The following is a 12,761-nucleotide window of genomic DNA, read 5'->3' as shown; positions in this document are numbered from 1 at the left end:
TTTTAATGATTAATGGATTAAAATAGTTAAAAGTTCTGGTGATGTTTTGTCCCCCCACCCCCCACCCCGTGTTTCCAAGGCTTTGGTTTCTGTTGGCTGACTTTGGTGTACATTTGCTTACAGTAATGCACTACAGTGCGTAGGATAAGCTTTCGACACAGCGAGTGAGTGCACGGTTGAACTAAGACTGCTCTGCTGAGTTAGATAAGGGAAAATTTATCCCGTTAGCCTTGTTTGCAACAGATGTAGGCCTGGAGATTCACAAATAGAAAGCATCTCTCCACTGAGTTCTTAGCTTTGGTCAAATGTTGAACTCAATATACCCAGATTTAATGCTGCTGGTTTGGAAAATTAACGTTTTTAGAATTTAAGGAATTCTTGCCTGTTGGCCATTTATTAGCAAAAGTACAATGTGGGCCCTTGAGAGGGGTTCCATCTTACCATGGCTGACCTTGCTTATGAAAGTGCTGATGAAATCTTTTACTGAACATTTGAATCGTAGAGGAAAAGATGTTTCTCTTGTAAGCCGTTTTGTTTGATTATGGTGTGTTCCTTTGGGATTTGAAAGGATGGTGATGGGGGGGGGGGGGGGGGGGGGAACTCCAACCAGACTGAGGGGAGGTGCTTTAAGTGCACTCTCTTCTTTACAAGCACTATCTGCAAGAGGAACAGTTTTGCTGGAGTTGGCAATCAGTTGTTCGGAGACTTTCAGAATTAGTTGAGCAGCTTGCAAGACTTCCTTTCCTAATAGCAGCTGTCATGGACACATGATACAAGATGTATTGCACATAAATTTCTAAGGAAGAAGCATAACTCTCTTTTTTTGTTTGTTTGTTTTTTTGTTTTAAATAAGCTGTTGAAGATTTTTCTAGCTCTCAGGATTGGTTTGTCATGTTCTACATACCATTGTGAATTTTAAAATAGAACATTGTGTATCAGTTAACTTTTGGCAATTCTGCAGTGTGTCCTCTGCAGGCTTCTGTGTATTTTAAATACTGTCAATCTTTTGCTTTTAATGCTCGGTCAGTCTGACTGTCTCAGGCTTTGAGCCCAAGCGGGTTCATAGTCTGTCTGTTTGCTTCATTGTTTTACAAACAATATTGCTTTGTTCTGTAAGTGAAAATAGAATTTCCAGATAATTGACACAGGACTTTAAGGAAAAATAAAGTGCAATCAGAATAAACTGGGACATGGTAACAGTGTGGTATGTAGATTTCAAAGAGATTAAAATATCTCTGCCTCACAAGTGCTTTTCACTTAAATTCTTGTATAATAGTATCTGTTAATATCAGGGGGTTTTTACAACATGATTCAGAACATGCAGCAATAATCTGGACGTAAAGTTGATGAGAAAAACCATAATGTTTAATGTTTATCAAAAGATGCTCTACAAATAAATAGCAGTCTTGTTCTTGCTTTAGTGAACATCCTAGTTGAAGTGCAGATTAACAGCTGAAAAGAAAGGGTCGCATGTGATGAGGGAGTTTCTCTAACCTTTTGTCTGCTTTTGGTATCTAGTAACAGTCTTTTGTTTAATTTTAACAAGGCATTACATAGGATCAGTTTAGAGACACTAATTATTAAAAGACTTTCCTAAAGTAAACTGACTCTGCATTATAGAAACTCCCATATGTTAAAGCAAGTCCTTTTGCTCCTGGAAGATCCCTTGTTTCTCACTCGGCACTGGTCTAATGGCCTATGTGTGTCAAGCTGGCATGTCCCAGAGGGTTGAACTTCCTTTCAATTTAGGGATAAGGGCCCTACTCTGTTCTGCTTACCAGTTCTGTGCTGATACCAGCATGTCCCAGATCTTGTCAGCACCTTCACTGAACCTGCTGCAAGCTCCAATGTGAAATTAGTGAGTGAATGCTTGGTACGGTACTTGCCGGCAACTCAACTCCTACTCTTTTGAATTTGCATAAATTAAAAAAGGGAAATTATTTCACCGAAGCTGCTGTTCTGTTGTTTAGAGGTGATGTGTAAATTTTGAGACTTGACATGGCAGATTTCTGAAGGTTTTGAAAAACTTGTCTTTGATCAGTTGTGGATTTGGGAGTCCTGTTTTTGAAATAATGGCCTCTGTGCAGGTATCAGTAGTCCATTGTAAGCATAAAGAAATGAGAGCCTAATTAACTAAATGATCAAGTAATTTTCACTCTGAAAAAGACTTACTAGTAGTAGAAGCAACTCTGGTAACTTTCATAACGAATGGTCATCTTTAAGAGAAGCATTTACATATGTGGCTCTTAGAACCAAGCAGGACAGGAAAGTAAAGATATCTTCCTGCAGAAGTATCTGAAAGATAAGAATTACTTTTTGCTTAGATCAGTTTTGTAAAATGTAAACTACCATACTGGTGCTCTCTTTTTCAAAAGAGAAAAGGCATAATGAAGTAAAACTTATGTGAGTATATTTTTAAAGTAGTTGTATACAGCTCAGTTTAAGTGAATTGTTTTAAGTCACTTTGACTTTATGTTTTTGTACCCTGGCATGCTGTAACAAAACACTGTAAATGTTTGATAAGTATCTGTAGGTCTGGGTTAATTTTAAAAGCTTGAGAAATCTTCTGATACAAATTTGTTAGCTTTCTTTTATAGAATAAACTTTTCAGTTTAATCCAAATAGTATCAACCCTTTAATTTCACCTTTTATTAGAAATCAAAGTTAGAAGACATCAAAAAACCACACACAAATTTAATTTAAATATCTTTACAGTCTTCTAAACATTAAATGGAAAATGTTACTATTCTTAATTTTAGTTTTTGAGAGGAAATGCATTGAAGGAGTGATAAGCGCATTCTGCTAATTGTTGCAATTAAGTATTTCACCTATGCTGCATTATGTTACCATTAAAGGATTTTATTTTTCAGCTTAGTGCATATAAAGGTTCTACCAGAACCTTTGTTGTTTCAACATAATTTCCATTTGCTTACTTCCAAGTTGCAAAGTGTTGGTTCTGCTTGTACTAAATCATGTGTGATTAAACCAAGTAATAGTCCTAGCATGCTCTGGCACCATGTGTGGCACCATACATGAGTATGGTGGGGTTTTTTAATGGGACATAGTGCTACAGAAGCAGGTAGCTGTCAAAATTGTTAAGTTCTTTGACTGTTCCTTACTCTGTTTTAACTCCTAGTGATGCCAGATTTTTAGCTGAACCTGAGGCATGTGTAAAGTGAGTAGGGGTATATTCTTTTTGAAATCCTCAGGCAAAAGTGTTTGGTTTTTTCTGCCCAATTTTAAAACTATTGTGGAGGTGGTGAAGGGTCTAGAGCAGAAGTCTTATGAGGAGCGGCTGAGGGACCTGGGGTTGTTTAGCCTGGAGACAAGGAGGCTGAGGGGAGACCTTATCGCTCTCTACAACTACCTGAAAGGAGGTTGTAGAGAGGTGGGGGTCGGCCTCTTCTCCCAGGTAACAAGTGATAGGACAAGAGGAAATGGCCTCAAGTTGTACCAGGGGAGGTTTAGACTGGATATTAGGAAATTTTACTTCACTGAAAGGGTTATCAAGCATTGGAACAGGCTGCCCAGGGAAGTGGGTGAGTCCCCATCCCTGGAGGTATTTAAAAGATGTTTGGATGAGGTGCTTATGGATGTGGTGTAGTGGTGGTCTTGGTAGTGTTAGGTTTACGGTTGGACTTGATGATCTTAAAGGTCTTTTCCAGCCTATACGAGTCTGTGATTCTGTGGAATGAATTGACATTTAAAGAGTGCCCATTGAAACGAGAATCTTGATCGCTGTTTTAAAATTCTGTGTTGGTATTTAATTCAGTAGCTTAAGCTTTTGCATATTTTTGTTTTACATTTTATTCCACTATTTTTACAGTTCTTACACTATGGAGTAAACGAAAAGGAAAACATGTTTTCAGTGCCCCTCTCAGATGTGTAGAGATACCTCTATCTTAAGAACATCATAGCTTAGAAATTCCAGGATACCATGTGATTGACAGGAGGTGCTCCTTGGAAGAGGGAGGCAGAAATGTATTTCAGATCTGTAATGCGTTGTTGGTGGATGAACTTCAAGCTCTGGGTTTTTTTTTGTTACAGCTCTCTTTTTAAGCCGGAGCAGTGCATCTCAGAAAGCAGCTACAGAGTATAGATGTTGGGAATTACAGATGTCAGAGAAGGAAGCTGTTAGTAGTCAGTTTTAATCAAAAAATAGCTTTCAGTATGCTAACACAAAGTTGGTGCTTGGTTAAATTGTCAGGAGGAGCAAATGCCTAAAATGAAGAATGTTCATTTGCAACAGGAAAAGTCTAAATTTGTCATTTAAGCACCAATGGCATGAGGGAATGTTTAAGGGTTTTAGTGAGGATGTAGCTACAGCTATGTTTATGGTGTTTTTTCTCCTTTCCTACACAAATGTTTAAGCCTGCCTTCATTTTGCAAACGTGTGTGAAGCTGCTTGCCCTTACGGCAGACTCCCTTATTTGTTGCTCCTGTATACCAGGTGTAATGGAAGAGCAGGCAGCAGGTTGAGCTTTTGCCTCTGGTGTGTTTGGAGGACAGTTAAGAGCATGAAGGAGTTAGTCTCCTGCAGCAGGCTGGCTTGTGGAAGTAGGGCTTTATCGCTCTCTTCTTGCAAAATCAGTAGGGTTATACTCAGCTGCCCTAGTGCATTTCCTGAAAGTTTTGAAATTGGTAAGATGAGACAAGCAAAGGTTATGTCATGGAGAGCCATACTAGAAGATATTTTTCATTCCAGTCATCTCTGAGTTGAAAACTTCTCCCTTTGCAAGATTATTCCGATTTCCTTTCCCTCCCCCTCCATTATATGGTTAGCGATAGCATTTACTTAAAGCAGCATGGTCAAAAAGAATTATAGAAGGAAATTAACTGGATGTTAGTTAGGTTTCCCCAGCAAACAGTTTAGGAAGGGTTACTGAAGGAACAGATAGCAATTACGTACTGAGCTTTACGTGAGTTTACATCTGTAAATGTCATTTGTGCTTTTGTAAATCTTCAGATGACAAGGTGTGTTTGTGCTGTGGCAGCTGGTGTTTTGTGGTAGTCTGTGGCGCTAGCAGAGTGCAAAACATGGCTGGAATTTGGATTTGTGGTAGAGCTTTAGGCATGGCGGGAAGCCAGAAACATGGTTTTTCTGTAGTCTGTAAGTGCTTTTGAGGAAATGTTGAGGACAGTGGTGAACTTACATTTTTAGGAGTTATACTCTGTGTGTGATTTTTATATCCCTTCGCTGTTGCTCATATTAGTGTCTTCTGTATGTTGACAGAGTTTATACTGGTGAGTGAGAGTGGTGCAGAACTTGCAATGAATGTTGCCTCTCGAAATCAGATTGTTATTATTACTGTAATTGTGTGTCTCGGCTTGTTTCAAGTCTTTTGATTTCAGAGCTTCCATTTTTTCACACAGCATATCTCCTTCATGTGGACTCATTGTTACTGGAATAATACAGACGTTGTGTTCTCTGGCTGTACAGAATCAAGTATTTTTTCCTTCTTTTTGTCAGCAAAAACATGCAGATGCTGTGTTGGGTTGGGCAACATGAGAACTGGCCAGTGCTCCAGATTGTGCTAGTAAGGCTTTTATGATTTTGTACAGCTCTGATCATTATTAGCATTGTAACGTTTGTCTTCATTTTTTCCTGTAATAAATCATCTGCTGAATCTTTTCACTTCAGCAAAGTCATCTTTGAACGTCACTAAAATGGCAATCCAAAATTACTATATAAGGAAGAGTATGGCTTTTAAAACTAGCTTTATGCATTTAAATCTAGAGAGCATAATTGATGATTGTCTGAAATAACTGGCAACTTCTCTATTCAAAAATCCGAAAAGATGTAACTATTTTCTTTAGAAGAGCAATCTGCTATTTCTGAGAGACTGCTTATCAGATCCCATTACGCAAAGAGAGCTATAGGACGTACTGGTCTCTTTCTTTAGAACATGGGAGAATCTTTGTTTATTTAGGAAAAAAAAAAAAAGTACAACTGGTTCATCACCAGAGCTGCTATTTCTTGATTTTGTACATCTGTTGGAACTGGCAAAAATGCTGTAATACGCATTCTTTCCTCTCCAGAGAAAGGGAGGAGGGGAAGGCTTGTAGTCATAGGCTTGGCTGTGTTACTGTGTTTACTTCCTACTTTTTTTATTTTATTTTTTTCTCAAAAAAAAAAAAAATTCTGAAATGAGTGCTTTGATTGCTGTTCATGTTGTTCATGGACTCTGCTGGCTTGGGGAGGATGGTACTTTCTACTGTCCTGGTAGTATCTGTGTGAACATACAAATGTTAGTGAGTATGTAGTTATAATAATGCTTTCAAGGTTATTCTTGCACTTCTAGACATACAAACTTAATTTATCATCAGCCATAGGCCATAGGATTTGTGTATGTAGTATATTTCAGATGCCGTGTACCAACTGCATGTATCTATGATATAACATCATGCCAAGATCCTAGAGAGAAGGATGTTCCCTTCTGTTATCATTGTTGAGCAGTTTTTTCAGTTTCACCTTTTTTCTTTAGATAAAGGAATGTTTTAGCTCATTTAATGAGAAACAGCGGCTGTAAAACTATTACATTTGTTTTGGGAACAGAAGCAGGTAAAGCATCCAAGATTCCTTTTGACTAGATTTTAGGCTGAAAATGTTCCCTTAGGAGGGAAGGAAGAGTATGTTATGTTCTTGAAATATGCTTTATTTTAGACCCTGGGAATAAAATAAGATTTTTTTTTTTTTTTTTTTAGTGTTCCACAGGGGTAAGATTTTCCTTTATTAGGAAAAAAAAAGAAAAAAAAAAAAGAAAAAGTAGTAATAATTCCACACGTGAAAAAAATAGAATATAGTGGCTTTTAATTTTTTTTCTTAAAAAAACCAAACAAATGACAGTCTAGTGGCCCAAAACGTAAGACCTCTTTTTAGCAAAACCAGCAGATGTGAGGGGGGTTTTTTGTCGATTTTTTTTTTTTTTCCCTTTTTCTTTTAAACTCTTACACTTGAGGAAGGTAGTATTCTTGTGGGGTACTACTGTACTGGGTGATAGTATAAATCGAGTAGTGTTGACTTGGCTACCTGCTAGTACATGTATAATATCAAGCTACAGTAGTCTGAAGAGGGCCCAGCAGTGAGTTTGCTGCACGCATTGCTCGGGCAAGCTGGAGCACCCGTGGGCTATTTCTGTGTTTCCTCTTTGCAGAGGGATTCCTGTTTCCGCTGCTGGTTGGTCTTCCTCTGAAACTTCCTAGTCTTGACCCAGTCATCTCGGTGATCCCATCTCGGAGACATATGCAGTACACGGTTGTTTTTTGGCTGGTCTCTAGCTGGTGTGCAGACTGCCTGGGCTCTGGTAAATAGAGGCATTCACCTCAGTCAGTGTTGGTTTTTTGCTTCCCTTTGCTTCTCTATACCAAGATGTATAAATTAGAAATTATATTTTTGTATCAACAGTGGCCCTCTACATTCCTTTCTTTCTACCTTTTGACTTATTTTTAGTATCCAGTTTCTGATTTTATCCTCCTATGGTAAAATCGTAGAAACCCAGTGCACCCCTTTCTGGGAGGTAAGTTAGGAAACACTGAGGAAAGAAATGGTGCCAGCAAGTAGTTGCATCTGGATATGCAACCCTGATGTCGCATAAGAAGTGCCTTCTCATTCTTCTATTACAGAAGCAGCTCACTGAGAGTTAGAAAAATACCTCTTGTACAATCAAGCTTCCAAGAAGTGGGAATATTTGCATGTTTGGGGGAAGTTAGTGTTTTTTGTTAAAGGTGATTTGTCACTTCTTGTAGCAGTCTCCTCTGTCGGAGGAAAACAGGAAAACACCTTCCTTTCTCTCTCCTCTTGGAGCCAGTCAGTTAAGCAACAGGGACAGAAGGAAGTAATTGCTGTCATCTTGTACACAGGGAATAATTGAAGCTTGATATGTGATGGGAATCTGGTTTTTGGGCTTTTTTTAAACTAAAAATCAGTATGATGAAAAATTCAAATGTCATCACCTTAACTCTAGTCTTTGCTTGAATTGCAATATGGAAGTTGAAGGGCAAGACAGTGTTGGCTGTCACTCACTCTGCAGTTCTGCTTCCTGAAATATTCAGGTGCCTTACATTATAAATATGCATCTGCATACTTCTCTGAGAACCCTTAGATTTTGAGAATATCTTGAGCTCTTTAGCCACAGTGACTTAATTTCTGCTGGCAGTCTAAATGGATTCAAAACACACACAACAGTCTTTAGTTTCTTTTAATTAACTACATTGGGTTTGTACATGACCTTATCACATGTGTGGAAAATGTAAGGTAGAGAAAATGGAAAAGTTTCCAATGCTGTAAGCCTGTTACAGTGCTTTATAGAAGAGCTTGTTATACATTTACTTAGTTGTCACCCTGGGTTATGATCATTTCTACACATGCATGCACGCACACCACCCCCCCTTAGGGAGCAGGGGAGTGAAGATGCCATTCTCTGCACTGCTTAAGTGTAACAAAGGTATTCCTTGACCACAGGGAAGTTTCAGGCTTGTTAAGATGAGAAGTATGTAAAGGATAGAAAAAGCTGACAGAAAGAAGTATTGGGTCAGATAGTGAGGAGAAGATGGTAGTAATATGAATAACAGGTCATCAGAATGCTATGATCTTTCAGAACCAAAAGTGATAGATGTGATTCTAATCTATCCTTTTTTTCATCTTTCTTCCTAATATAGGGAATTCCTCTGAAGAATTTGCTGGAAGCGGATACATGTGAATTTTCTGCATGAAGACTCTCAAACTGGATTACATAATAATATGCCTGTATCTTCTGAATCTATTATTTTGATCCTTAAAAATGATTAGGGTTGTATATGAAATTTAACCCATTTCTGATGAGTGACCTAGACATGAGTTTACATCGGCAAATGGGCTCTGATCGGGACCTCCAGTCTTCTGCTTCCTCTGTGAGCTTGCCATCAGTTAAAAAGGCACCAAAGAAAAGAAGAATTTCATTGGGCTCTCTTTTTCGGAGGAAAAAAGACACAAAACGCAAGTCTAGGGATTTAAATGGAGGTGTTGATGGAATTGCAAGTATTGAAAGTATTCATTCAGAAATGTGTACAGACAAGAACTCTATTTTCTCCACGTGTACCTCTTCCGATAACGGAACAACCTCTAGCAGCAAACCAAGTGGAGACTTCATGGAATGCCCCTTGTGCCTTTTGCGGCACTCCAAGGACAGGTTCCCAGAGATAATGACTTGTCACCATAGATCTTGTGTGGATTGCTTGCGTCAGTATCTCCGGATAGAAATCTCCGAGAGCAGAGTTAATATTAGCTGTCCAGAATGCTCAGAACGATTTAATCCTCATGATATTCGTTTGATATTAAATGACGACATCTTGATGGAAAAATATGAAGAGTTTATGCTTAGGCGATGGCTGGTTGCGGATCCTGATTGTAGGTGGTGCCCAGCTCCAGATTGTGGGTATGTATTTTTTCCCAATATCTGCAAAAAAGTGACAACATAAATAGATAATGTTCATAGTATTATGCTTTTTGAAAAGCTAATTGATTTACTTCACCATTTTGTTATGTGTTGTATGGGTAGGTAGCAGGCAGAATTCTCTTTAAAAAAAACCAAAAGAAAACAAAAACCAAAACAACAAAAAGACCCCCTAAACCACAACCCACCTTCCAAAATAAAATCCTTTCTCAAGTAGGATTTTTTTTTCTGCACAGAGGGCATTTCAGCAATGTCATGAAACTTATTGGTAGGTGGTTGCTATGTATCTACAGCAAGCAAAAATACCTCAGATGTTACACCGCCAAGGCAACAGTGAAAAGCTCAGACTAAAGAGAATTGAAAGTTTGGTGACTGTACCTTTAACTTAGTCCATTTGTTAAAGCACAGTGGGTATTTCGGTTTTTGGGTTTTTTTTTTTTTTAACTGTGAAAAATGATTGAAGGTTTTCTTTCAATAAAAAGGCCTCTCCAGCTTCAGGTATCTTCCATCTTGTGGCTGGTTGACACACCACTTGTTGCCTGTCAACAGGATTCTGATATAAGACAATAATCAGCTTGTTCCTGCTTATTATCTGAGGAACGTAATGTTTTAACATTGCTTTAATACTTAAACAGTTCTGAAACCATTCTGAATTCTGACGCAAATAGGCTGATTACTACTGAGCAGCTCATCATGCTTTTCTGCTGTTGGTGTCTCATAATGCCATTCTTCAGCAAGTTGCTTTTTTATAGATTGTTTGCGTTACCGTAATGTCTAAAGGTTATAGCTATGACTGCGATCCAGATGTGCAGTGCACATTAAAAACTCATAGAAGATGACATTTCTGTTTCAAAGCCTCACAAATGAGCAATAAGTAGAAAGAAGAAAAGGAAGAATGTTGAAAGAGAAAAAACAAAATAGGACTGACTATTAGGTAGATTAAATATTCCAATATTAAAGTTCAGGTACTTGATGTTTAGGAGGCTTTCAAATTTAAATGATATGTTAAGAAAGATATTTGAAATACAGTTTTACTTTCATACTTTAAGTGAAACGGAATTTGCTAATGCAGGTCAAAAGCAGGGACTGGAAAGGTGATGGTTTCTTAGGTCCTCTGGTCCAAAGCAGGTGGTGTTGCTGTGGTATAGTTTGAGCAGAGAAGGAAAAATGACTTGAGAGATGGATTGGTTGCATGAGCTTGTAACAGTCATGTGGACAAAACCAGTACAGCTTGCTTTTAATATTTCAATACTGCAAAAGAAAACAACCACTAGAAGGCATTATTTGATAGTCAGAAGTATACTTTGCTCAAGTTCCCCTGAGTTTTTGTGTTCTGGGAAGCTGTTGTTACTCAAGGTAAGGGGAAAGCATGTAAGAACTGTTAAACCATTTTCTGTTAAACCATGTTTCAGTGATTCAGGTACTTCTTTAGTACTTCAGTAAGTAGACTAAGACAGATTTGTTTAATGGAGGCTTTTCACCTTGCTTATTTTTTGTGCCTCAGTTTTCTCATCTGTTTTTTAAAAATCCTAAGTATCTTTAAATGGTCAAAAACTGTAATGATATTTGCTATAGATAATACCATTATAAAAAAAAAAAGTGGGTCTTCAGGGTGAAGTTAAAGTTCCGTGCAATTGTGTGGGACCACAGCAATGTATTGGTATACAGAAAATATTTAAATCATTGCTCCAGAACTGCCTACTGCATGCTCCTTACTCTCAGGGTGGAATCCTGTGGAAAACACAGTATATTGGCATAGTTTAGCTGCCTGGCAATGTTTCTGTGTGAGGGGAACAAACTAGTACTGTATGGGTGACCTTAACGGTACCTTTGATAACATGACTTTTTCCTAATATATTTCATGTGGTAGGGAAATGCTTCACAGTGATAGATGGATTCTGTTTTTAATGCACAGATAGTACCCCCTCACTGAATTCTCATCACTGGTGTAAAATCTGATGAAGTTGGTTACTTAGATACTTCTCAGCAGGATCATTCTTTATGGTTGTCATCCTAAAGAAGCAAGAGCTCGTGCGATCACATTTTGTCTTTTACCCATCCTTCTCCTGATCACTTTTGAAACCTTTAGTACCTTCAAATATGTTGGGCAGAGGGGGTTGAGTGTTCAGCATAAGTTAATCTAAAACATTTTTTGGGGAAAAAGCCCCATAATACTTGAGCAAAAGAGAGACCATCAATAATGCTTCCAGCAAGAGAAATACCTGCATATGAATCCTACAGTTACCTTTTTAAATTTGGCCTTCCAGGCAGCCACCACAGCACCATCTGGCAAACTGGTATGTGCGTAGCTGGGAGCCTGCTGCAGCACTGGTCTCTCTCACCTTGCTGTTAGCCAGGGGAGCTGGGAGAAAGCACCCAGAGGGAGGTAGGAAGGAGAAGTGGGAGCGGTATAGAAAGTAATAACAGGGATTTAATGTTGTTGTGGAGCATGGAAGGAGGATGGAGGAAGGAATTGTACAGACGTGAGGTTTAGAGAAGTAAACACCATTCAGACTTTCACTGAACAGCCTATGCTGACAAACATTGTCTAAGGATGAGGTATCACATTCAGTATGCACAAACTTCAGATCAGCAGACACTTGCTTTAACTATTATGTCGTACAACAGTAATCGCAGCTTCTAATTGCTTTGGCAACTGTAATCAACTTGTACAATATGCAGTTAAAACTGAGGGCTTATTTTTTTCTTCTGAACAGTTTTTGATATGTAGTACTGGCAGAATGCATTAAGGTTGGGATGGTAGCTGACCTGATTTTAGCATGGATCAAATATTTCATGATTGAGCTGGATGGAATTTACTAAATTTGCAATTAATCCAAAAGTAAGAAAGGTGCAATAACTTCAGAGGGTAGCATTATTTCCTAAAGTTGTCTTTAAAGTTAGAAATAAGTACTGTAATAAATGGGAAATAGGTGCATAGTAGAGCACTCTGGTAGGAAAAATTTACTGCACAAATAGGTAGAAGAAGGAACCAAGTGGATGGTGCATGACAGTGCTTTAACTCTCCTCAGCATTGATGAAACATCCCATGTAATATTGTTTCAGAGTTTGGGCATCACACTTGGGCAAAGATCTGGACCAGATAAAGAGCAAATAATTATAAAAACTTTGATCCCTGAGGGGAAAAAAATGACGAAGGAAAAAAAGGAGGGAAGCTAGGTTAGTCTGTTATAATGTTGTTTTTCTACATCGTGGGCCCCTGTGTTCTCAGGAAACAACAAAGAATAATTAAGAAGGAAATGTCTTTCAGCTGTCTTTCCCTCTGTTCGGGGTAAAAACAAGTTCTAGAGATGGCAAAACTGGAACCAA

General features: G+C 38.3%; 1 protein-coding gene across 4 annotated transcripts in view; it reads left to right on the top strand.

The window, feature by feature from the left end:
- RNF19A (ring finger protein 19A, RBR E3 ubiquitin protein ligase) overlaps positions 1-12,761 on the top strand; it is a 60,792-nt gene that overhangs the window by 30,135 nt on the left and 17,896 nt on the right. For all 4 annotated transcript variants that reach the window (XM_075495043.1, XM_075495045.1, XM_075495044.1 and 1 more), the window contains one exon: positions 8,659-9,413. In XM_075495043.1, coding sequence (XP_075351158.1) covers positions 8,797-9,413 — 617 coding nt within the window. In that variant the 5' untranslated portion in view covers positions 8,659-8,796. The remainder of the gene's footprint in view (positions 1-8,658; positions 9,414-12,761) is intronic.

Source organism: Mycteria americana, chromosome 2, assembly GCF_035582795.1.
Source record: "Mycteria americana isolate JAX WOST 10 ecotype Jacksonville Zoo and Gardens chromosome 2, USCA_MyAme_1.0, whole genome shotgun sequence".
NCBI lineage: Eukaryota > Metazoa > Chordata > Aves > Ciconiiformes > Ciconiidae > Mycteria > Mycteria americana.
The sequence above is the reverse complement of the archived record's forward strand: the minus strand, read 5'-3'. Positions and strand labels throughout refer to the sequence as shown.